Source organism: Vicugna pacos, chromosome 7, assembly GCF_048564905.1.
Source record: "Vicugna pacos chromosome 7, VicPac4, whole genome shotgun sequence".
In the NCBI taxonomy this organism is placed as follows: domain Eukaryota; kingdom Metazoa; phylum Chordata; class Mammalia; order Artiodactyla; family Camelidae; genus Vicugna; species Vicugna pacos.
In genome coordinates this window covers 75,067,310-75,094,990 of record NC_132993.1, presented here as the reverse complement: position 1 = coordinate 75,094,990, position 27,681 = coordinate 75,067,310, and the positions used below count along the sequence as shown (strand labels likewise).

The window sequence follows — 27,681 nt, the reverse complement described above, 5'->3', positions numbered from 1 at the left end:
CATTACATAATGATAAGGGGGACAGTCCAGCAAGACATTTGCAAATATTTATGCACCCAACATAAGAGCACCTAAATACACAAAGCAAATATTTACAGACTTGAAGGGAGAAATCAACAGCAGTACTAGGAGGGACCCAATACCCCACTTTCAACAGTGAGTCCAGACAGAAAATCAATCAGAAAGCACTGAACTTAAAAGACAAGTTAGACCAGATGGACTTAACAAACCTTTATAAATCATTACATCCAAAATCAGCAGAATACATATTCTTCTCAAATGCACATAGAACATTCTCCAGGATAGATCATATGTTAGGCCACAAAAACAAATCTTAACAAATTTAAGAAGACTGAGGTCATATCAAGCAACTTTTCCAACCACAATGGTACAAAACTAGAAATCAATTACAAGAAGAAAACTAGAAAATCCACCAACCTGTGGAGAGTAAACAATGTGCTACCAAACATCGGTGGGTTAAGAAATCAAAAGATATCTTGAGACAAATGAAAACGGAAATACAACACAACAAAACATATGGAATGGAGCCAAAAGCAGTTTTAAGAGAGAAGTTCATAGTAATAAAGCCTACATTAGGAAACAAGAGAGTTCTCAAATAAACTTAGCTTTACACTTCAAGGAACTGGGTAAAAAAGGACAAAATAAGTCCAAAGTTAGTAGAAGAAAGGAAATAACAAAGATCAGAGTGGAAATAAATGAAATAGAAGATAATAGATAAAATCAGTGAAATGTAGATAATATCTTTAAAAGATATAGAAAAGATCAGTGAACTTAAAAGCCAGGTTTTGAGAAAAAAAAATAGACAAACTTTTAGCTTGACTTACCAGGAAGAAAAGAGAGAAAACTCAAATAAAATCAGAAATGAAAAAGGAGACATTACCACTGATACCACAGAAATACAAAGGATCATCAAGAGACTAACATGAACAGTTATATGCCAACAAATTGAACAACCTAAAAGAAATGGATAAATTCCTAGAAACATACGACCTACCAAGACTGCATCATGAAAAAACAAAATCTGAACAGACTGATAACTAGTACGGAGATTGAATTAGTAATCAGAAACCTCCTAGAAAACAAAAGCCTAGGACCAGAGGGCTTCACTGGTGAATTCTACTAGACATTCTAAGAATGAATAGCAATTCTTCTCAAACTCCTCCAAAAAGTAAAAGAGAAGGAACAACTTCAAAATTCATTTACAAGGCCAGCATTACTCTGACACCAAAACTAGGGAAGGATGCCATAAGAAAAGAAAATTACAGGCCAAGATCCCTGATGAACATAAATGCAAAAATCCTTAGCAAAAATACCAGCAACTCTAATTCAGCAATACATTAAAAAAGATATATACACCGTGATGATGAAGTGGGATTAATCCCTGGAGACAAGGATGGTTCCATATGTGCAAATCAATCAAGTTACATACCACATGAACAAAATGAAAGATAAAAATCATACGATCATCTCAATAGATGAAGAAAATTCAACTTCCACTTATGATAAAAGCTCTCAACAAAATAGGTATAAACAGAACATACCTCAGCATAATCAAGGCCATATGACAAGCCTACAGCTAATAACATCATGCTCAATAATGAGAAGCTGAAAGCATTTCCTGTAAGATCAGGAACAAGACAAGAATGCCCACTGTCACGACTTTTATTCAACACAGTCCTCAAAGTCCTAGCCAGAAAAATTAGGCAAGAAAATGAAATAAAAGTCTCCAAATCAGAAAGGAGGAAGTAAAACAGTCTCTTTTTGCAGATGATGATGTTCTATTATATAAGGAAAACCTAAAGATGCCGCCAAAACTCTTAGAACTAATAAACAGATTCAGCAAAGTTGCAGAATATAAAATCAATATGCAAAAAATCAATTACATTTCTATGCACTAACAATGAACTGCTAGAAAGAATAATTAAGAAAATAATTCCATTTATAACTGCATCAGAAAGAATAAAATACCTAGGAGTAAATTAAAGCAAGGAAGGTAGTGAAAGATCTGTACACTGAAAACTGTAAGACATTGATGAAAGAAATTGTAGAAGACACAGGTAAATAGAAATATATTCCGTGCTCATGGATTGGAATGATTAATATTGTTATAATGTCCCTACTGCCCATACTGTAATGTCCAATCTACAGATTCGATGCAATCCCCATCAAAACTCCAATGGCATTTTTTCACGGAAATAGAATGAACAATCCTCATATTTGTGTGGAACCAAGAAGACCTCACATAGGCAAAGCAGTCTTGAGAAGGAAGAACAAAGCAGGAGGAATCATGTTCCCTGATTTCAAACTGTATTAGAAAGCTGTAGTAATCAAAACAGTATTGTATTGGCATAAAAACAGACATGTAAATCAACGAAGAACAGAAAAGAGAGCCCCAAATAAAACAATGTATGCATGGTCAATTAGTTTTTGACAAACGAGCCAAGAATGTCCAATAGAGAGAGGACAGTCTCTTCAATAAATGGTGTTTGGAAAACTGGACAACCACACACAAAAGAAAAAAAACTGGACCTCTATCTTACATCATACGCAAAAATTAACTCAAAATGCATCAGAGACTTGAACATAAGACCTGAAGCCATAAAACTTCTAGAAGAAAACGTAGGCAGTGAGCTCCCTGACATCAGTCTTGGCAATGATTTTTTGGATTTAGCGCCAAAAGAAAGGCCACAAACAACCAACGAGTGGGACTATATTAAACTAGAAAGCTTATGCACAGCAAAGAAAACTATTAACAAAATGAGAAGGCAATGTACAGAATGCAAGAAAACATGTACAAATCCTATATGTAAGGACTTAATATCCAAAATATGTAAAGAACTCATACAACTCAATAACAAAAACAATGTGATTTTTAAAAATGAGCAGAGGATCTAAATAGACATTTTCCCTAAGAAGACATACAGATGACCAACAGGTACATGAAAAGGTGCTCAGCATCACTAATCATCAGGGAAATGCAAATCAAAACCACAATGAGATATTACCTCACACCTGTTAAGTTGGTTATTATCAAAAAGACAAGAAATAACAAGCATTTTCAAGGATGTGGAGAAAGGTGATCCCTTGTGCACTGTTGGTAGGAACATAAATTGGTGCAGCCACTTTGGAAAACTGTATGGAGGTTCTTCAAAAAATTAAAAATAGATTCCATGTGATCCAGCAGTTCTCCTTCTGGGTATATATCTGAAGTAAATTAAATCACTATCTTGCAAAGATATTTGTACACCACCCCCCACCCCACCATATTTGAAGCAGCCTTATTTACAATAGCCAAGGCATGGAAACAATGTGAAGTGTCGACATGTGAATGGATAAAGAAAATGTGATACATACAATGGAATATTTTCAGCCATAAAAAAGAAGGAAATTCTACCATTTGCAACAGCATGGATGGCCCTTGAAAAAATCCATACTTACAGATACAAAGAACAGATTAGTGGTTGCCAAAGGTAGGGGTTGCGATTGGGCAAAATGAGTGAAGGTAGTCAAAAGACACAAACTTTTCACTTACAGATTAGTAAACTTGAGAATGTAATGTACAACATGATGACTGTAGTTAACAATACTATATATTTGGAAGTTGCCGAGAGAATAGATCTTGAAAGTTTTCATCAGGGGAAGGAAAATTTTCTAACTATGTGAAGTGATGGATGTTAACTAAACTTATCAAAGTGATCATTTTGCAACATATACATATATCAAATCATGTTGTACAGCTAATTCAATGGCACATGGCAATTATATCTCAGTAAAACTGGAAAAATGTTTTAAAAAAAAGATGAGATAAGAAAAGCTATAGTCTTTATCTTTAATTGTGACTGAGGAAAAGCAGATTTAATTTTAAAAAGATTTAGAAGTAAGTGCAATGTGGAAGTGTTGAAAGGGTCTCCTAGTTACTTTCATGGGCATTAGAAATAGAAGTTGCATAACAGTTTTTAGAAAGAAAAATTTCCTAAAGGCAGTAGTGAAAGTTGAAAGTAAAAGAGCAACAAGCAAGAAGTGAAATTACCTGTGAATGACAGAAGGCCTGAGGAAAGAGGGTAACATTGTGAGGTATGTAATGTTTGATGGGAGGATTTTGGAAGCCTAGTTTTTGACACCAGCCCCAGAGGACATGGTCAGCCCTGGAGATGTAGGAAAGCTGATTTGTAAAAGAAGGATACAGCTGCAAGGTGGATGGCCCACGTCAGAGGGAGTGGACAAACAGCTACGAGTTCAGGACATTCAAAAAGTGTGTATGTTCGTATCTCCCAGAGCATCTATAAGCATGCACAATGAAAAAGAATTTGTATATTTTATGAGAAGCAAGAGTTTCCTAGGGGAAAATCCCAGGCTAAAAGGATCCTAAAAGCCTGTTTATGTCATAATACAAATTAAATACAATTCATTTGCAATAAGAGGTAGGAAACAGCACGGTGGCTCTATTCACAATTGAAGAAAATCAGTAATTTAGCATTATATAATAGTTATGCAATAATATAGCTGAAGTAAATGGTGAGTGAGACGTGCTGTACAAGAGGAGCTATAAAGTACTTGTTGAGGTACTTCTAGGTTAGAAGAACCGTCAGGAATCAACAGAAATGTGCAGTAATGAATAACACAAAAAGATCTCCTAGCTGAACCTGGAGAAACCCCTTCAGAACTCATGCTTGCACAAACCTGACATGCACCTGCGGGGACCTTCAAGCCCACAGGAGCATCTAATACACATTTAGCAAGCAACAGGCTGAACATTTTTCTGTGAGATCTACCTTCTTCTGCTACCTTTTGGTTAATTTTAAAAAATAGGAATATGTGTTTGCAGGGTTTAAGAGTCAAGAGTTTTCTCTACATGCTGATATTTATGCCTTTGGACTGTTCTTCTGAAACTAGTCAAGTAGGCTGCCTGATGTTAATACAAGAAATGTGTCAACGTCAACAAAAGAGAGGTTGGGTTAGTGCCCAGCTGAAACTTTGGACAGCCTTGATCCCTTAGGTTATAAGAAAAACAAATTCATGACTATCCCTTTATAAGATGAATCTACCTACAGAGTAAAAATAATAGCCAAGTAAATTTCTTTAGGATTTTTCTTTCATTGAACATCAACTTATATAGAAATTTTAGCAATTGAGCTAGTTTATTAATGAGCCTAGAGTATTCTTGGGATTATGTTTTTACAAAGACTATTAAAAAGATCAGTGAATCAACTCTAATTGTACTGCCGAAGGATGTCAGTTGAGGTGAACTGGTTCCAAAGAGCCATTTCTACTACCATTTCACGGTAAGTGATTAGGAAGCTTAGCAGATAGGTCAGGTAAATACACTGAGTGATAAACTGAAAAATGGTATTATTTTCAACAACTTTGTGAAGAGAGTCTTTTCAGTACCCAGGCATGTCATGCTTCTATAAAATTGGCAGTATAATTTAATATACCCCCAAATAGATTTATAAATGACTTTCTAAAATAAAGTCTATGTATTAGGCTTTTTCATCATGAGGATTTCATTACGTGACATTTTTCATTTGTTGATAGACTAATTTATACATTCAACTGTTTATTGATTGCACTGTGGGCAGTGTTTGTGCTGTAGGAATAGCAGATGGTACTGGAGATAAAGATTGGAAAGCTCTTTGCTGGCGGAACTTACATTTTAGAGGAGAAAATCGTAAGTGAACAAGGAAACTAGTTTGTAATCATGTTCCATGTAGTGGTAAGTACTGTAAGCATAAAGGAATGGAGGATTGGATGGCAGGAGTGGAGAGTGAGACTATTTTAGGTAAGATGTTTAGGGAAACCCTTCTGGGAGGCATTAGCCCTTCTAGGGAAGCCCTCCTGGGAGTGTAAAGACAGAATAATGAGAAGGAGACACTCATGTGGAAATGTCCAGGAAAGCATTACAGACAGAGAGAACAGCAAGAACAAAGGCCTTGAGGCAGGCAAGGAACTGGATTATGTAGGGCCTCATAGAGCAACATGAAGATTTTGGATTTTATTCTAAGTGTTACAGGAATCCAGTAAATAATTTGAAGCAAAGGAGTGATGTAATCATACTTGTATTTTAAAAATATTTGTAGCTGCTGTGTGAGAATAGATAGGGGGGTAATAGGAGAAACAATAGAAGGAGCTCAGCTCAGAGGCTGCGTGTCACCCACATGTGTTTATGATGGTGCGAGGAATTGGCTGATGGCACTGGAGGAATGGACCCCCTGAAAGGTGGGAGGACAAAGGCTTAGAACCTGCTGAAAGAATGAATAATCTGACCGTGGTCTAAGACTCATGTCCTGTTGATGTCCAGACATTTGACTTTTGAGTCATTTATTTCTCTCAAGTTAGATTTCCCTAAAAATCTCCCTTTGGACTAAGTAGCTGAGTGAGATTTCAGAAGTAAGAGAATGTAACACTAACCAAATTAACAAGAGAAATCCGCATTTCATGGTCTACAGCTATGGTACATCTGGCTTGCTGAAACAAATATTAAATAGGCTGAGACACTTGCTTTCTACAGACAGTGGTTCACAGATCTCCGTGCTGGGTGCTGGGTGTCCTGGCCTGGTCAGCCCCTCCTGCTTCCCCGCCGTTCACTCAGTCCACCCCAGCCACCTCGTTCTCCCTGCTCTCCTTCAGCAACTCAGGCTCTTTCCTCCCCCAGCTCCTTTGCATTGCCTGTGCCATTAAGATCGTATAATCCAGCACTGGAAATTTTTAAACTTGTATTTGGGGCAGGGGTGTGTGTGACCTCCCTGAAAACAAACCATGACAAGAAATTGGGAGCTGGGGGATATTTACCACATAGATGGCAGACTGCATATCCCAGATATGTGAAGAACTTGTAAAATAAGCAAGGAAAAGATAAATCCCAATTTTAAAAAAATGGGCAAAGTACATGAAACAGCTACTCACACCCCAAAAAACTACAAATAACCAATAAACAGTTAACATGAATAGTATATTAACTTCTCTAGAAATCAAAGAAATGTAGATTAAAGGACTATGCATAGAGTAGCTAAAATGAAAAATATTGTCAGCGTTCAGTATTGATATGTGGTAAGAATTGGCAGCTCCGTCGTCATTAATGTTTTTGGTAAATGTGACTTGGTATAACCTTTTTTGGAGGACAACTTGGCACTAAGTGCCAACTTTTAAAATTTGCTTTGAGCAAGCAGTTCTGCTTCTAGGAATCTGTTGTAAGAAAATAATTGGACAAGTACACAAAGACATACAAGGGTGCATATTATAGAAGCATTTTATAACAGCGAAAAATGGAAACAACCTCGAAAAATGTCCGTAATTGGAGCTTGACTTTATTCATTAAAAAATGACATCTTACCATATTTTTCAATATGAAACGATAGCAATGAGATAATTGTAGAAAGAGCAGAACTGTTACAACTCTATAATTATTTTTTAAAAGAAAGAAAAGTGAGTGTATATGTGTGTATATTTGTAAGATAAGAGAGTCTGGAAGTATTTATACCAAAATACTAGCAATGGTCATCTCTAGGTAGTAGAATTGTGAATTTTTACTTTTAAAAAAAATGTTTCTATATTGTCAGATTTTTTTTCCAGTAAGTGTAAATTTTATATAATTCACTAGAATAATATGGTTTTTTCTCTTTTGAGATATAATATTATAGAAATAAGAAGTGAGTTAAAATGCCACCTCTAATTCCACAATATCAACAAGCTTTTCTGTCAACTCTAGTAAACATTTATTTGATGATTACAAGAACAAACCCCCTAGAAGTATAGTATTAGAGAGGCTTCTAATATTGTCCTTCTGCAGATGAATTATATAACTTCTGCATAGTATCAGACCAAAAACAGCTTTGTGGTGGTCTTCTGTTTCTCTGAAAAATGAATTCTGCGGGGCTGTTCTTTTCCGTGGGGTTCTTGAAAATACTAAAACTCTGCTGAGGTTTCTAAGAAATGTAAATGTTAGTGTAGTGTCTTCTCTTGTGGCCCATGGAGACTTGAGCCACATTGTCTTACTAACCAAACTATTCTTTTTTTATTTTATTTTATTTTATTTATTTAAGTTATTGCAGCTGACAAGGGCTTAACTTCCAGAATAAACAAACTATTCTTAAAGAGATGGATCAGTTGTCAAAAATGGCTCAGTCCCTAAGTGATTTGGCTGTTTTACATGAATTTGCTTTTAAGGGGCTTTGTGGCCCGAGTATTCTCCGGTTTACTTTAGTTATCTGTATCTGCCTTTCATATAAAAGAACCTTTTTTTTTTTTTTTGGAGATGGGAGTAAGACTCTGGGGAAATGCAGAAAGAGCAATTTCTTTAACTGAGGATAACCTCAAAACCTTGTCTGTGTTCTTTACAGCATTTTAGTAACTGTGATTTTGGAAAACTTGCCTTCTATCCAGTAGAGAGACTTTACTGATGAGCTCATTTTATTTAACATTCTTTGCATGCCTTTGATGGCCGTGACATTGTGGGAAGGACATCAAAGTAGAACTCAGAACTCCTCGTTCCTAGCTTTTAAGTAACTGTGTGCCCCTGGGGGCCAGCAACTCAGCCTCTCGATTTTCCTTCTCTGTAACACAACATTAAGGATCCCTGATGTCTCCCAAGTAGCCTTGACTCAGAGGTCAAATGAAATAATCCAGCTGTTAGAAAACCACGATGTCTTGCACCAGTATCAGGTGCTTCTTGAGGTGCACGAGGCTCTGAATGCTTTAGGGGATGCAGAGATGAACAAGGTGTGACCTCTCCCTGTGGACTGGCTTCCAGCCTGGTCAGGAAAACAGATCCTCAGCAATACATGAGATTAAGCCAGGGAGGGGGAGGTGAAGGACCTATCCTGTGCACTAAGATCCAACTGTGGGGACTTGAGTTACGTGATGATGTCATCCATTTACCAGGGTCATAACAAAGAGCCTGCTTAGCCTTCTCTGAGGTGGAAGTGGAAAGGCACAGGGAGGTAAGCTTGTCCTAATGGAAAAATATGTCCCCATTCTCTCATTTATTAGATTCAGGATTTTTTAATTGTTACTTTATTTTTGAGGCACTCTTGCAAATCAAATGAATAATGCTAAGCCTCTGATTCCCGATACATTCTGTCTCCAGAATTTCTCCCCCAAATGCTGATGTGGACTTTTTTTTTTTTCTGTTTCTATGATTGCAACAGAAAACTTTAGCTTCATTTTTGCCTCTATAAACATATCTTGACTTAGAGAAACAGCAAAGAGGAACAGTTTTGTAAATTGAAGGATTGTAGTCTGTGAAATTCTCTCCCCTGAAACTCCAGCTGTGTATGAACATCAGAGTATTCAGGAGGAAAAAGCCACACCTAGTATCACTGGCTTTCAGCCAGTCTTGAATAAATCATAAATAATCGAGTGAACTTGTCCTATGAATGGTCGAGATTTTAAGACACAGACATCTGTGCTTTTCGTGAGTTATTTTGCTTTAGATTAAGACATCAGGATAGGTTTCATTCAGGGCCATGAAGTATGGCAGGTTTATCAGAAATGCATTCAACTCTAGGTTACAACAAAAACAACCAGAAAAGACTGACCATGGCATTAACAAAAGTGAAAAGGCTTATTTGTCACTTGTAACAAGCAATCCCAGGATTGGCAGTCCGGCACTGTTTGCACGGCTTAACAAGACCATCAGGGACCGATGCTTCCCTCCTCTTTCTACTCTGCCATCTCAGCAGAGAGAGCTCCAACTGTATGTTTGTTCCGTTACTGTCACAGGAAGGCTGCTGCCCTGTTAGGAAGGAAGGAAGACAGTAGGAGCAACAGGCAAAAGTCATGCTAGCCAAATCGGTCTGTCTCTTTTTTAAAAATTATATTAAAGCTGAGTGAGTAAACCCACCTAGCATCTTTCCCTTACGTCCCATTGGTGAGAACTTACTTGTGGACATGGATACGCGCAGACCAATCACTGGAAGGTGACTGGGGGGAGGGGCTGTGGGTGGAGCTGGATCCGTCTCCTCAGCAATACAACTACTGGTGGAACAGACAGTCATGTTAAGTAAGAATTTTATTGTCACTGTTTAACTGTCCTCATTTAGCCTCTTAACTTGTCCTTCACTGTACTTTTTATCCTGTTTCTTTCTTGGTGTCTTGGCACCTTTAAAAACTTTAAAGCTTACTGAGCACACGCTTCTCAGGTTTGAAGGCTTCCTCTCTCCGACCAGGTTCATGGTTAACTTGTAACCATGCAAAAGTTAGGTGCAGGCACTATTTGCAAAACGTAGCAGATTTTCTATGTAGAATTTCCAGGACACTCAACCATCTCAGAAGGGAAGCGTTTAAAAGGAGCTAATTGTGAAAACAATCTTAAATTACTTCAGAAATGCTGGGACAGAGAAACACTACGTGTGACATGAATGAGAAAGTTTTAGCACCTCTGTGTGGCTTGCAGACACTTGAACCTGTGTGCTTACCAGGCACTGCATGGCTTTTTACCGGATGCCCAGGGTATACTGTGCCTCAAGGTAAATAGTTAAATGAAGCTTAGTTGGCTGCCTCGGATTACCTTTCTCATTAAGGGTACTACAAAGAGCATTTAACCCTTGAAGCTAAAAGCAGCAGTTATTTCTCACAAGGAGAAGTATTTGGGATTTTGTTCGTTTGTTGCCATTTTAAAAGACTGGAACTTACATAGATGAGTTGGTGGCTATACAGCTTACTGGTGTTTGTGTTCTATACTGATTTCTTTTATTTTGTAATATTGCTAAAAATTGCATTCTACAGCTTTCTATTTTCTAGATTGTATCCTATATACCCTAACACATTTCAGTAATCATGGTTTTATGTCTCTATATCAGAGTATCACTGCATGGTAACTGAAAGTTAGTGATTTTTAAATTAACTATAAATGAAAATAATTCAAAAGGACAGTTTTTTCTTCTCCATCTTAGAGTAATAGAAAGGCAGAGAGATAATGTCTTAGTTAAGAGGTTTTAAAGTCGGGCAAAGCTGATTTCTCATTGAGTCCCTACCATTTACTGTCCCCATTTTCTCGTTTGTTAACAAGAAGTAACTGTTCCCACCTCACAGAGTTATTGTAAAGATGGGACTAAGGAAGATAATGTGGGTGTTGTGCTTAGCACAGGCCAAACGCAGCAGCTGGTGGGCATCTTTATTAATAAACAAGTTGTGGCACTGGATTTGTAAGCCCAGTAGTGCTGAATGTGACTTTTCCCTGCCTTTTGTCAACAGTACACTAAAGCAGAGATTGAGGCTCTTACACTTTATTCCTCTGTTTGTTGTTCAAGTGCAAAACCTTAACTTAAAACTTAAACAGTAATTAGTCATTGTCTGGAAAAAGCTTCTTACATTTTATAAGCTTGAGCCCAAGCCCATGATGATCTTCCATATGAGCAATAGTCCATCTTGAAATAACATCTTAATCTCTGCAAGAAGCAAGTCAGAGTAGTGACTTCTTAGTTTGCTGATTCAGCAAAGGGGAAATAAGAAAAAAATATTAAATGCCTCAAAGATTTCATGGAGTATTGCATGATCTCCTTTGTCTCTACCAGCTCAGTCCTTTTACTGTTTGTTTCTTTTAACGTTTTTTTCAATTGAAGTGCAGTTGATTTACAATGTTGTAATTCTTTTCTGGTGTACAGCATAGTGATTCAGTTGAAGTCCTCTTACTGCTGCAGAGTGGTACTCAACCTGCTTCAGAATAGCAGTAGCGAGTACTGTGGCTGACGAACCCCGGTGTGGTTGGCCCTGGGAATATTTACATTGGCCCATACTTAACTACACTGACAATGTGTCCATATTTTAATGTCCTCTGGTAGGTTATAAATTCCCTGAGGAGTTTTCTCTGAAAAAGTCATTGTGCCTGCCTTCAGTTTACAGTCATACAGTACTCAATTGGGACCCACTAAAACATGGGAATTTTACTAAAGTGAAGTACAACAATTAAAATTAAATTCTGATGTTTTCAGTACTTAATGCCTGAGCATTAAAGAGTATTTGGAAAAATAAGAAAAACGAAAATTTTTAAGCTGTCTAATTTCCTACCACCAAACACAGCCACTGTAAACATTCTGGTGAGTTTCCTTCATACATTGTTTTGTGAATTTTTTTTATCTTACTCTATCACATACAAGTTAATGTCAATTCATTACCAACATAAATATTTGAAATATGGACAATCTGTCAAGTGGCTATACCCGTTTACTTAAGCATTCCATTTTCCCTATAGTTTGATTTTAAAGTGGTTACCAATTCCTGCTATAAGTAAACTGCAATATTCATCATATTTCATAAAACTATTTTTGAATTTAGAACTATGTCCTTAGGATAGATTCCAAGAAGTGAGATTAATGAGTCAAAGGTTTTATGTTACTCATGAGCAGTATTATGAGTGAGTACCCATTTTCAAATATATTTGACAACTCTAGGTATTAACTTTAAAAATATATTGCTTCTATGATAGGCAGATTGTTTCAAGTTTCATTTTTCAGATTAACTGAAATCCACCCTAGAACTTGGCAAGGTTTATGTAAGTAAAATGAAACTATGTTGATATATTATATGAAATGAAGAGCTTGCGTTTTCCCTAATAAATAGCTGCTCTTAATTTTCTGATTTCCACCTGTATCTTTCAGTTTTACAGGAGATTCTAAACTTGCCTCAAGTATGCGCTATGTGGAAACACAGTCAATGCAAATAGGAGCATCCTACATGATTCAGTTCAGTCTGGTGATGGGCTGTGGCCAGAAATACACTCCGCACATGGACAACCAGGTGAAACTGGAGTATTCAACCAACCATGGCCTCACCTGGCACCTCGTCCAAGAGGTAAGTCTGTTTTCTCTAAAGCTTGTGATAGGTAGCCTTCACCTTTTTACATAGGAAGCAAAGCATTATAATTCTAAAAGTTTAGATTTGGTTGAAAAGGAACAATGTTTTTTGTAATTTAGAATTGACATAAAGTCAGCAGTGGATTACAAGGATGCCACATTCAGCACTATCAGATACTAAAAGGCAGTTGAAAATAAAAAAGAAACAGGAATAACTTTAGAACTAGATACATACACCAGGATGGTGTTTTGAACATTATTTTTTCTAATCCTCTGTCTCTATAAATGTCTCTTCTTTCCCTATAGCACGTCTTCATCTGTTCTTTTCTAAGTCTCTTCACCTGCAGGTAGACCATATGAAGAATATAGTATCTCTTGCCTTAAAAAAACAAAAAAGAAATACGTAGATCTAGTTTCTTGGAATACAGTGTACTCTTTATATATACATACTGGTGACCTGATATTACCATAAATGTAAAAATACCATAGTGAATAGTATAATTTTACCAAATGCCGGTGTTATGCTAACATGCAAAAAGTGGATCCTAATCCATTTTTTGTTTTTCCATGGAAATTGGAAGACATTTAATTCCATTGTGGCAAATGGTTTCAGTTATTTCCCAAATATTTCAGCTCCACAGAAGATAAAATTATGGATTGCGTCCATATTGCAAATAGTTAAGATTATAACATTAGATTCCTCTAAGATCTTTTTCGCTTGCGTTGAGTGAGTAAACATATTGCCCACGGAGGAAACAAAAGCCAAGTTTAATTTTTGCCTGATTCTCTTTTAGGAATGCCTTCCAAGTATGCCGAGTTGTCAGGAGTTTACAGCAGCGAGTATTTACCATGCCAGTGAGTTCACACAGTGGAGAAGAGTCATAGTGCTGCTTCCCCAGAAAACTTGGTGAGAGATGACATCTTTAGATATGGCTGTCACTTTAGCATTTATTGTCTCTTTAGCACAATGAATAAGAAGAAAAGTTAAGCATAACATGGCAAGATACATCCTTTTTTTTTTTTTCAGTATCAAAAGACCCAGATCTTTCTTTTATACTGAGGATATTTGGAAAAATAGAGCTAATGAAAATTTGGTTTCCAAATGGTCCTACCTTTTTCTTACCTCCTTTTTTGACTCAACTTTTCTTTTTATGGGAAAACTCAATGAACCGGTTCCTTTGGGTATGCCACATAAAAGATAATGATACAAGGATCTAATGACACAAGGATCTCCTGTCAAGACAGTTTGGATTGCAAGGCTGTTTTCTTGCTGCAAGGCTACACTTTTTCTTTTGAAAGCTTGATATATACTCTTTTTCTCTATTCACATTCTTTCAGTAACAATAAAAATCATCCTCCAGGCTCCGTAACTAGGGAGAAAGCCATTCAATAATGTGAAAGAGAAAAGCACATTTTTTTCCCAAACATTACATCATTTCATGTTAGACTGATCACACTGAGGGCAGTGTGAGGAATGAATTGTATGAGAAAGAATGGAGACAGGGCGGGGGTCCAGGCATTAGATGTTTAGGTGGCTTAGAATATGACTGTAATGGACGTGGCGAGAGCCATCATTTGTGAAATATATTTTAATCAGATAGGGCTTGTTGATGGATCAGATGGGGGCTATGGTAGAAAGAGAAGAATCAAAAGCAATTTCCAAGTTCTGAGCCTGGGAAAATGGTTGGATGGTAGTACCACTGACTGAGATAGGAGAGACCAGAGGAGTGGATTTAGGGCAGAGAATTGAGAATCATATTACTCCTTGTTCTGTGATGTGAACTTTGAGATACTTACCTATTCAAACACAACTGTCAAGAAGCCAATTGGACTTGTGAATCTGGAGCTCAGAAAAGAGGTTGGGGCTGAAAAGGTAAATACTGTAAGTACTATTTAAATCCTGGGACAGGATGAGCTCACCCAAGAAAGAACCTTTGGTTAGAAATTAGAGGGCTTAAATTCTCAGCATATCTCTACCAGTAGTCAAGTACATGCCTTAACCATTCCAGCCTCTTCAATCCTGATTCCTTATGTGTAGGATGAAGAGGTTTAAATCATCTTAAAGGTCCCTTGCAGTTCTGGAATTCTAAGATTCTATGATTTGTGTGGCAGAAAAGGCGTAAAAGAGACAAAAATTATATTTTTCTGTGGAATCTGCCTTCCAAGACCCCTTTTGTAAAGAAAATTCTAAATCACCCCTTCTCAGAATGTTTGATACAAAGTTAGCTGTACACAAAAACAATTGGTTAGATAACAACCTAGAATTATTATTATACCTCCTTTAGTTGAAGATTGAATTACTGCATTATAAAAGAATGCCTCCTTGATTATTTTTAAGGATTCATCGTTATGTCAGTTGGAAAATGCTTGAAATTTGATTTCCACAGATTTTTTATATCCAACTGTGAGCCATTTCCTGGGTACTCTATTAATGCTTTGTATAACAAGTTGCTACTTTTTCTAACACCCTACTATTTTATATCTACTGCTGGGAATATAATCAAGATTTTACTTAATTTCAGTGATATTCCAAGCATATCTATCAAGATTATAAAAAATCAACACATCGAAAAATTGAAATACTGTTCATCCTTTGTGTAAAACTGAGGTTCCCCCCTGCCCCACACTATTTCACCATTAAGTATATTACCCTCATTATTTAAAAAAATGCTGATTTTTATTCATTGACATGTGGGCTACAGTTTCATTATGATGATAAGATAATACCGACAGTGTATTTTAGAGATGTCCTTTCATTTCCAGTAACATTTTAAATTATTATTCTTAATTAGTGTAGCTTAGGCAATATCTGAAATGTCCTTTATCAAAAAAGCTTTGCAGGTTATTTTACACTCAAATTGTATGTTGCATTATTTCTTAGCTTAAAAAGTAGTACCACTGGGTTGCACGTTTTAGTATAGTAAGAAAAGGTCAAATTCTCATCAATGCTTATTAGACACTTGAGAGGAAATACATTGATCTTCAAACTCTTCAGTTCCAAAACAGTGCCTGCCACATTGTGGGGTGCTCATTAAATGTTTGGAAATTAAATAGGATTTCAGTTCAATGCCTAAATGAACTAAAGAGATGTTTTATTACAAGCTATCTCTTTTTACAGACTGAAGGAAAATCTGCTAAATTATTCCTCGGACCATTTGCCTTTAAGTACATGTATGTAAATAATTGAATTCTGCTTTTTCAAATTTCCTTCCAAAGCTCAGGATAAAGAAAGTAAAAATATCTATTAAAAACAAACAACCCAACAGGATATTTATTTTAACATTTCTACTGACTAATACTTAAACATTGTTGCTGTAGTATTTAAAAAAAATAGCGTTCAACTGATTATTATCATTGTTTTCGGATCTATAATGCTTAAAAGCTCTGTTGTTGTAAGGATACAGTGCATTTATTCTCCTTGGCATTCTTGATCACTTTATTATATTCATTTTGAACTTTTGTAAATGGCATGTTTTTTCCAAGCGTTGGGGAAAGGAAGCAAAGTTTAGGTTGAAGCAGTATTCCTTTTGGCAAATCTTTCTTCTGCTGTTTTAATTCAAGCATGTGCAACTATAAATCTAATGCAGACAAGCAAATGTGGTCTGCATTGTCGAAGATCTGTTACCTTTGGAAATTATGCTAGATAGGACAACTTAGAGTGGAAATATTGAATATCTATACACCTGCACAAAGAAATTATATTGTATAAGAACTGAACATTTGTTACCCAATGAAATTTACTTTTGTTTTTATGAGAGACCTTTACATAAGAACAGGGCCTAATGAGACCCAAACAGCTGTCAGTTGCTGACTTCATAAACAAATCAACACCTAATGACTGAATGAGTTTCAGAATAATTGGGTAAATATAATTTCAGTAACTCTGAAGGTGGGAAATGGGAAATACAGTTTAGCCTTCATTTGCCTTGATTCCTCAGGTTACCTAACTATCGAGAGAGAACTCAATGCTGTTTTATTTCGATCTAGAAGTTTACAAGGGCGGGGGCATGGATCAAATAAGGAAAAGACTGTCAAGTTTTGTTGCCTTTGAGAATCCATAGAGTTTGGATTTTGAATTCAAGTCAACTTCATTTCATGATCCACACAGCAGCAGTGTCACTTACAGACTCAATCCAAAGTGCAGAAGATTTTCCTCCTAAGAACACTTAGTTTTGAGAGAGACAGAGAGGGAGAAAGAGGAAGGGGGAGAGAGAAAATTGGCAAATTAAATATTTGTAGTGAGGTTAATATTTAGCAGTGATGCAGCTGCAAATCAGTGAGATCACACCTTGTGTTCTCACGTGTGATCCGCTCGAGAGTGCTCACACAGCTAGTTTTTTTTCTCACTAAAAATGAAGCCAGTATTCAACCTCTGTTGCTTTCCTTTCTGTTAATTAACATCACATTAAACTGTGGATTGTCATTTTTAATGGAATAATTCACTTTAAGCTTTTTATCCTCAGGAAATACTATCTTTTCAAGAGTTCAGAGAAGCATGGAAGGATTAATTTACTTAGCAAAAGAATTTGGAATGTGTTTACATGTGACTGTTTAGAGCATAAATAAATTAGGAAATCTAGGTCAGGTTTCTGCAACCCTCCAACCCCATTTTAATGGTTGAAATATCAAAACTTCAAAATAATATATGCCCTGAATTTCATACAGGCATGTGATTGTAAAGAAAATAAACTATCACCTCGGTCAACAAAGCGCCAGAGCAATCATTAAATTTGTGAGCTGGAAGGAATCTTAGAAATCGGTTTGCACAATCCCTTTATTTGAGAGGTGAGGAAGTAGAAGCCCCTGAAGGCTTAAATTCCTCACTAAAGGTCACACAGCTGATAAATTGCAGAGCCAGGGTCAGGTCCCCTGACTCCTAGCACATTCTTCACTCCATTACCTACAGAAGGCAGAAACAGGCTGCCCTTTGCTGGCCTGTCCATCCATCCACTCGTTGACTCATTTTTTTTAGCAGACTTTTTTTGTACGCTTACTTTATTCTGTTCCTGTACAAATTACTGAGGCAAAAAGATATCACTGTCCCCAAAGAGCTCACCATCTAGACACCTGTGGCCCTAGATTTGACTCAGATAATCATCAATCTTAAAAGAATATAGTCATTTCTGCTTTGCATGACACTGGTGCATGAGCCTTAATTTACTTGTTTTCTGTAGGGCTCTACTCTCTCAGACAATGCACCTACTTTTATAGTAGGCTTTTCTAAAAGCCATTTCTTAATGGGACCGTGAAAATTGTGATGGCTGTTTGATTACAGATGTCAATTATTAACGAAGAAGAGGTTCATCTGTCTCTCTGTATGTACCACGAAGAGCACTGATATGCTGCAAACCCGTGTCTACTGGGTTCACCTCAGTGAATCCTGGAATTATCCTACTAGGAATAAAAATGCAACTGATTAGCCACAGATCATTGGTAAAATAAACAGTAAAGGCTTAGTCTGGATTTTAACAGTCTGTTAGGTACTTAGGGAGTATTTAATATGTGGGTAATTGATGCAGTAGACTTTAATGGATCATTCAGACCCATTAAGATCAAGTGTATCTGTAGATAGTGTACTCGGGGAGGGTTTAATCAATGGAACTGAGCGTACAAGTTAATTCTGCAAATTCTTTTTGTTTTCGTTTTGCACTTTGACCAAAAAGAACTGATCATGGATCCCTGAAAGTTCCTAGAGGTGAAAACTATGATGTGATGTTAAAAAATTTTTTGTGGTAGTCGATGAAGGGAAACCTTCTTGGCATTGCTCTCAAAATAGCCTCTTCTTTGGACTTAATGTCTGGTTTAGATGAATCAAGGTCCCAAGTGTTTCTCTGTGGGTAATGGACTGTGTAAGTGTTTATTTCCACTTAACATCGGCTTGCCCATGAAACCCAAGCAAGTTAATGTTTCAGAAATAATAAGCAGAATTTAGCACCCAGATGTTCTTACCTGTAATATAGTACATTGTGGCATGTCCCCTCAACACCCCAAATAGTAGCTCCAGACAAAACTTTTGTTTTATGTTGAGAGCTGACTGGAAGTCTTCCAGTAACTACTGGTGCACTTTATTGTAAGAGACTGCATTACTCTGAGTTAAACACCTCACACTTTCATCTATGAAAGAGAGACTAAATTCATACTAAAATAAACTATCCTCAGTCAACAAAGCATCAAGTATACATTTTTTTATTTTTACTATAAATATGGTTTAGTATAAATCTTTATTATTAAAAACTTTCTTCCTTTCCTTTCCTAGTGTTAAACCCCTGTGCAACAACAACAAAAATCTGATACTCTCTTTTTCTTCAAAATGTCTCAAATTAAATTAAGATTGCGGTAGATAACAAAATAAGCAGATCTCTTTTTAACTTTCCTTCTGGATGGGATTGTTGAATCAGACAGTCCCTGAGTGGAAATTAAATGTTTAATGGGAAATGATTGGCAGCTAAATCCAAATTCCAGAGAGTCTGCTGTGAAGGATTCTGGACTCTGACCTCTTTGTCTTTATTACCACAGGAGAGTTGAAACTGTTTTGATTCCTGTGCCTTGTTTCTAGGTCCAGCGCCACCCGCTTCCGTTGGAGTCAAAGCTATTACACGGCCCAGGACGAGTGGGCATTAGACAGCATTTACATTGGGCAGCAGTGCCCGCACATGTGCAGCGGGCACGGCTCCTGCGACCACGGCCTGTGCAGGTAGGTCCGCGCCGTCAGAAGGCGCGGTTGACTCTGCCTCTCAGGATGTGTGTTTAGAAGGTGATACAGCAGGTGTCATCAGCGTTATATGAATCGCCTGATAAATAAGGAAATGGCCAGAGGAAAATGATGCCTCCTTTCTTGTCCTTATTTAAGATGTAAAAGATGTTGCATTTAAATAAGCATAAAGCCGTGTATTCTAAATTGCAAAATCTAACCTCAACACAAGGCCTCCTGGGTTTAAATTTCAAAGTTTATTAATTAAGCCCAGAGTCCTCTTTGGTAGTTCATAGAGACTTGCTATTGTTTCCCTTTCCTTCCCCTGACAGTCTGCAAGCACTAGTCAGACAGCTGCTGCACGCTCTCCTGCTCCACTTCGCCAGCAGCTCAAGGCTGTGTACAGGGGAGATGGTGATTATCGCTAATGAGGATGAAATAGGAGCACACCTGGATACTTAGACTCTAAAAGAGATGTAATTTAATCAGAAAGAGGAACTATAAAACATGGCCACAGTTACAGTGGTTGAGCAAAGATTTATATGGGACCTTTTAAGGTTGCAGGAATCCCCTCCCGCCAGCCACGCACGTGCACACATACTCATATCTTTTTTCACTACTCCTTGATGCCTTATTTCTACTGTTACAGCACTATTGCTTTTCAGAAGGGGTACTATCCTTTTTTTCTTTTTTCTTTCTTTTTTTTTTTTGCCATATGAAAACCTGAAAGTTGTTACCACTCATACACACAGATTAACACTATGGGGAAAAATCTAGTGTGGATGATAATCCCCGAGTAAAAGCGAGACACAGGAGGTGTTGCAGGTCAGATGTGGGCATTCACACAAGTGTCCGTCACTTGCTCCCTCGGCCCTCCTCCCTCATAGGTGTGACCAGGGATACCAAGGCACCGACTGTCGCCCGGAAGCCGCCCTTCCCTCCACGATCATGTCGGATTTTGAGAGCCCGAACAGTTGGGAGTCTGACTGGCAAGAAGTTATCGGGGGAGAAATTGTAAAACCAGAGGAAGGCTGTGGGGTCATCTCTTCTGGATCGTCTCTGTATTTCAGCAAGGTATGACTAAGAGCCGGGAGTTAGTGATGGGGCTGTGGCTGTTTCAATATGTGGCTGATGTGTGGAGCTGTCTGAACCAGAAGGTACAAACATGACATAGCTTTATTTTCCCCACACGCCCTCCTTTTGACTGGAGTTTTGTCAAATTCCAATACCTTAACTCCATTTGGGAAACTCTTATAGTTTTATGCTTACCTTTGGTCACTACAGATCCAGGTTAGGACCTTTTAAAATTCCTGTCCCTCTTGTACATGACTTAAAGCTCATGGCTTTCCTTTCTTCCAATGCCATCCAGGCATGTGTCTTGCGGTGCCTAGAGTGGGGCAGGGTCTTGTCCTCTTCGCATCCCAGCCTTTGGAGGATGTGTGAGCAGGCCGACCTGTGGGGGAGGAGGAAAGTGGTGGTGAAGGGGACGGAGCTTAGAGGTTACCACCAAACTGCCTGTTTCAGTCTGATTCTGTGACCTCCTAGCTATGTGACTGTGAGCAGATTCATTAACCTCTCTATGATGTGGCTTCCTCCTCTGTAAACAGTATCTACCTCATTAGGGCTATTATGCAGATTAAATGACTTAGTACTTGTAAATCATGTAGAACAGTGTTTAACACATAGAAAGCACTTCTGTAAGTGCATATTAGATTTGTCAATCCATTAATCCCAAGAATATGATTAGAGGAAGGAAGACTAATGGTGAGGGTGAGGGTGGGCAGAACCACTCCTTGGGAACTGACCAGCTGTCCATCAAGAGCAGACATCCCAGGTCCTACTTCAGCTCAGTTTGGTGGCTGCTGGTGTCGTCTGCTGATGTGAGACTGCCCTAGTCAGTTTGGGCTACTGTAACAAAACACCATAGACATGGGTGGCTTAAACAGTAAACATTTTTTTCATTTTACTGTTCTGGTAGCTGGAAAGTCCAAGATCAAGGTACCGGCAGATTCGGGGTCTGGTGAGGCCTGCAGATGCAGGGATCTTACGGCATCCCATATGGTGGAGAGAAAGAGGGAGGAAAAGAGGGCACAAATCCCATCATCGGGGCTCCACCCTCGTAACTTAATTACCTGCCGAAGGTCTGACCTCTTAATACCATTCCTTTAAGGGATAAGGTTTCAACAGATGAATCTGGGGGCGCCCCAATGTGAAGTCCACAACAGAGACTCTGAGCAGAAGTTTTTCCTGCAGGGTTCAGCTTCTCCAGTGGCAGCAGACAGGTCAACATACCAACCAGGGATGAGGTGCCAGCCAGGATCCCTAAGTTCCATTTTCTTGGAACACTCCTAACTCATGTTGCTGGGTTAGGGCTGGGGCTGAGGGAACCCCCTCCCTCTCTTCTCTTGCTATGCGCCAGGCAGGGTGGTCTTTTCTTCCTCCCTCCTCCAGTTCATCCCTTCATGCAGTCTTCCCAAGGACTGCAGGGGAGAGCAGGCCAGGTTCTCCAACCCGAGCAGGGTGTCCGACCGCAGCTGCTGGCAGCTCTCTTTAGAACATGGGGTGACTAGCAGCACTTCTTTCTAGCAGGGACTGTAGCCACCGATTCTAGGACAACTGGAAATGTCCCCTTCCGCGTCACATAACATATACAGGAGGGTAGGTGATATACCGTAGGGCTGCTGTGTTGCAGAACCTGTTTGGGCAGAAATCCAAAACAAGCTAATTTATGCAAATGCAAAAATAGGTACAGCTTTTGTTTTGATGCAGGTGCAGAACAAAGAATCAGCAAGTAAACAAGATAGGGAATGGTAAGAAATCAGGGGTGGATTCCATTTAATGATATTTCTTATCCATTGACTTTGGCAGTCCCCTGGTCATTATTATTAGAGTTAATAGTCAACAAGTGACCAATATACATTGTATAGATCTGGGTACATTGTACAGTTGTGCAGAAATGGAAAGATTGTTTCTCCCATAACCGTTAATTTTAAAACAAGATTACGGATATCTCAACCAATATGTACCCAAACATTCTGGTAAACGTGTGTGCGCACACACACAGATATTTTAAATACATAAAGGTTACATATCAATATTTCTTCCACTTAATTCAAGATTACATCTGGAGTCAAAATACCAGCCTTTGTACCTGGGCTCCAAAACTCATTAATCGGTTCACCCTACAGAGTTATAACATCCTCCTGTGTCACAGGTTTCTCGACTGTAAAGCAGGATAATGGGAGTGAGTTAATGCAGGTAAAGAGTAAAGAATAGTGTTGGGCACAGTAGAAATAGCTTTAAAAGTGTTAGCTATCATAATTACATTCTATGAGAATAAACTTCAAATTGGTATCATTGAAGATTTCCATATGTATGCCCTGCCAGTAACTTAAAATCAGCATTTCAAAAATAAAACCATCCCCTTCCTCTCCCAATCCAGCTTTCTTTCTGAATTTTTGTCAGAATCTGAGGATTACATTTTTACTTTTTTCTCTTGTATCAGTCAGATCTGTTTTGAATTCTAAGTAAGAGGGAAAAACTCACTTAAGCGAAAAAGAAGGAAATTTGGTTCATGTAATCAAAACACAGGAAGGGCTTAGATGAAACTGGCCTCAGAGATATCTGGAACCGGAAACCCAAATGCCCACAGAACTCTCTCATTGAGAGGAGACTGTATTTTCAGGCCAGCCGTCCTTGTGGGAGTGGAACTTAGGCCACGGAGCTCTGTAAGCAGCTCTGTAGGAAAATCTGGGGAAGGTTTCTCATTGGCCAGTCATGAGACTTGGGAATGGTGCACAGTGATTGGTGTAGCCAGAGTTATATATTCAGTCCTTTGGCGAGAGGTGGGATACACAGTTTGGCAGCCCCACCAGCCTGCATGTTTGAAGTAGAGAAAGGATCCCTTAAGCCTTTTGCAAACCACTCAAGGTTAATTTCTCTAAAAATATGCTTCTATCCTGTCACCCTTTCATCACAAATGTTCAGGATGGTCTTCAATACTGCTGTCCTAACTACATTACTTATTTTCTTTTTCCAAACATGAGTCATCTGGTCCAGACAGGAAGCTCACCTCACCATCCCAGGTTTTGCCAATTCCCCTGTCTTTGCTTGGTCTCCACTGCTCACCAGTATGCCTTCCACCGTCTCTCACATCCTTACAAACCAGGCAGTGTTTTGCCCAATCCTGCTGCTTCCCTGGAGCTTCCTGGGACCACGGCAGACAACACTGGGCTCTCCTTGTGTTCTCTACATACAAAGATCATAGATCATATTTTTATTTTTATCCTCACCGTACCCAGCAAAATGCAGAGTCTTAGTGACTAAGCTGAACTTCTAGATAAGACGTTCCACTCAGAAATGCATGCCTTGCACTAGGCATTTATATATCCCTTGGGACTGAATAGATTGGAGCATTGATAAGATTGGAGCATTGATAACTGATCGTATGACCAAATGGGGCTTAACAAGGAATGGAACGTGGCCTGCTGCTCGAAGCTGTCCTTAGTCTCATTGCAAATACCTGTGAACTCTCAAGTTTGTTTTTGTAACTCATGGTATTGAGCCTGGTCTAATTGACACTCAGTAATTATTTGTTGAAGAAAGGAATGAATGAATGAAAGAAAATTGGAAAACAATAAAAAGATCTAAAGAAGTGGTTATTTTCAAATAAATATAGTAGAATTATTTTTCTAGTAGCATTTTGATTAAGAAGATTTTCATGGGAGAAAAAAATAGTTTTATAAAGCATTTTAGAGGTTTTGTTATAAAGGCTCTAGATCCCGAAGGCATTACCTTTAAGTTTTGTATTATTTTATCTAAACCCCAAAGCCATGTTGACCTAGAATGTCTAGGGGCAACTGAGGGTAATTGCCACACTCCAGGACTGAGGAGATCCTTAACCTGTTACTCCAACACATGTGCACACACTGACATGTGTGTATAATGTCTACACGTACACATGAATGCATCAGTCGTAGAGTAACAGAAAGAACTGCAAACCATGTGTTACACCAGATTCTAAATTCTGACCAAAAAGTTTGCCATGAGCCATTTCCTTTTTCTTTTTTTTCTCCCTTTAAAAAATTGTTCAGCATTTCAGGTCACTGAACAAAAGAAAATGATTTGTGCTATTCTCTAGGAAAGAAAATAAACATCCTCGATGCCAAACCAAGCATTTGTATGGTATTTTTCACCATTTACAAAAATCCCACAAAGCTCTTTCAAAAACCTCTGTAGACCAACGCCAACAGTCTCCTGGAAAAACAACACTGTTCTGTGAATTTCACAATAGACCCTTCATTCCAACCATCTAATTGTGATAATTGGATTTTTATAATTCTCCTCACCTTAGGTCTTTATCCTTCTGGCTCATTTCCACATGCCAAGATTTTCACAGAGGTTGGCTGGATGGGAATTAACCAGCCAGCGTCTTCTCAAAATCATTCTTCCTGTAATGCTCTGGAGGCATGAGAACTGTATATAATAATAATCTCAGATTACAGTCATCTCTGACGTGTTTCACACTTACCATAGTTCAAATCAACAGCAAGAAAAATTAAAAGTATATCTAACAGGTTGAACATGCAGATTACTTTTACGATTTCCTCTAATACATACATAAAATTAAGATTTCCAAAAAATGAGTTTCTGTCTCAGGATTAACTTCAGTTCTCTTTTCGCGGGCACCCTGGTTTATTTTGGAATCTCTTAATTGGCTTTAGATTTATCAGTAACAGTGTACTCTTTGAATTATCCCCAAGTGTTTCCCCTGTGATGTCTGGTAACTGAGACCCTTTCTTAATTAACTTAGTGGATTAGAGTAGGGTTTGAATTAGAAGTGTGAGGGGTGGTTTTCTCTGTACCGTGTGTCCTACCTCAAGTCTTCTTCCTGACTTCAACTGAACTCCTCGGAATCTCTCCAAGACCAGACAGTGCAGTCCATGGATTAACCTTGACAGAATCAGTTTGGGTGAAAGAATCTTCTGAGCAAATCTTTTTTCCATCCTGTTAGTGGGAAACCATTTACATACGACAGGAATGATGACAAACCTTGTCAATTTGTATCTAAAACCTCACAGCAGGATTGTGACAGGCAGGGGACAAAACTAAGCAAAAGAAGCAAGTTGCTGAATTTGAGGAAGTTTTTAACATTTTTAAGACAAAAGGAGACCATTTAGTGGTCACAGAAAAGTGCGTAACGAGTTCAAGAAATAGAGATAGATAGAAAGAGAGAGACTGACTGGGAACCCGACAGACTCCAGTACTCTTTCTTTTTGTCAAGAAGTTTCTGTCTTGCCTATTTCACTTCAATTCCCAGGGAGGAGGAGGTGGATCTGGACCTATTTACAGAGAGATTGTTTTCTCAGGAAGACGTGCTGTGTGCTTGGCAAGTTATGCAACATGCTATTTCATCTGATTGTCACAACACCCTATAAGAAAGGTGTTATTACCCATATTGTACCTTTGAGGAAAATAAAAGCGCAGAAGGGTCACACAGCTAGTGAGCAGCATGAATAGTGGATTGAGATTCAAACCCAGCTCCAGCTGATTTCAAAGTACGTACATGGTCTTTCTTCTCCATGACTCTGCCTGGAGGAGATTTTCAAAGCAAATACTGGGAGTGTTTTAATTAAAATGAATTTTGCTTTATTTTTAAAGGCTTTTGAATACCCTTTGGTATAATTAGCAGCTCACAAGGGTCTCATAACTGAGTCTGGGAATCCTTGATATAGAGACTAATCAGATGTATCCAGCAGTAGGTACCATATCCAGAGCAGAGACCATTAAATGCCGTAACTTGCTTCTCTCTACAATAAATGTAGACAAGATCACCTCCACTTAGCATTAGGATGCTCATGTGAATTTGAAACCGAAACAACAAAATGCTGAAGAGCTCCCAGATAATGGAATCTGTGACTTTTTTCTTCTTCTGTCTTTTGGAAAGGCTGGGAAAAGACAGTTGGTGAGCTGGGATCTGGATACTTCTTGGGTGGACTTTGTCCAGTTCTACATCCAGATAGGTGGAGAGAGCGCTGCGTGCAACAAGCCCGACAGCAGGGAGGAGGGTGTCCTCCTCCAGTACAGCAACAACGGGGGCATCCAGTGGCACCTGTTGGCAGAGATGTACTTCTCAGACTTCAGCAGACCCAGGTAACTAGCCCCGACAGCCTTCCAGGGGTTTCCAGGAATCGTAACGATGACATTGCTGTTGAGGTGTTTCCCAAAGGTCGTTAATCGTTACAAAAAAGAACAAACTCATAAGTATCTGACTTAAATGATTGCTCAATATATGAAGATTTCATTTCATTTAAGTTTCTCGACAGAAAGCATTCATATTCACATTTGATTTTTTAAAGAATTTGAGAAAATTTGTGAGTAGGAGAAAAGTGAGACAGTTGGCCCCTCTTTTCCCAAAGAAACTCTGTGATATAGGGATGTTCCAAGCTCACTCTTGCCATTTGTGGGATTTTTTAATGCACATGTGAAATATGTTCATCTGTTAGATTAAATTGAAAAGTGGATTTTTATTTAAGTTGTCATATGGCTGCACCCAGGGCTAGTCCTAGATAGTATATGAATGAATCTGTGGAGCTCAGAATTTTCTAAAATTTTTCACTGGTCCATCCCTGTCTTTATTTTGATGGACTGGGAATATATGTAATAAAATATCTTAGACAATGACTATTAAGGAGTTTGGGGAAATGACTCATATACCAGGCAATCAATGAATTAAACTATATTTAAATATAATTCATTTGTAATTATATAGTATTTTGAAAGTCTATGTTTTTATTTTATATTTTATATAAGTGTCATTAAAATCTACTCAAGAATATCACTTTTATGTCCCAATCCATAGTGAGGTGGATAATCACACCTGCACCAGATTAGTGAGGAGGACTTGCCATGATTGTCTGTGTGAAAAAGCACACAGATATCAGTTATCTTTGAATCTGGAAAAGGGTTGAAAGCTGAAAAAAAGGATGTCATTTTTAGAGTATCCCTTTTTATAATCTCACTATTTACACTTCAACATAAGGACAAATTTTTCTTTATATGTTGACCACGAGTTGTTATTAAGCCTTACCATATTTATGTCCCTGTTTTGCATTTTACAATGGAACCTTATTTTACTGGAAAAAAAGTTATTGAAGAATATATAGATCCAATTCTTACAAG

At 38.1% G+C, this 27,681-nt stretch overlaps 1 protein-coding gene across 1 annotated transcript in view; it reads left to right on the top strand.

Moving 5' to 3' along the window:
* Positions 1-27,681, top strand: part of RELN (reelin) — a 440,736-nt gene that overhangs the window by 309,011 nt on the left and 104,044 nt on the right. Inside the window, exons 21-25 of the mRNA XM_072965186.1 lie at positions 12,615-12,807; positions 13,604-13,716; positions 19,366-19,503; positions 20,388-20,574; positions 26,447-26,652. Coding sequence (XP_072821287.1) covers positions 12,615-12,807; positions 13,604-13,716; positions 19,366-19,503; positions 20,388-20,574; positions 26,447-26,652 — 837 coding nt within the window. The remainder of the gene's footprint in view (positions 1-12,614; positions 12,808-13,603; positions 13,717-19,365; positions 19,504-20,387; positions 20,575-26,446; positions 26,653-27,681) is intronic.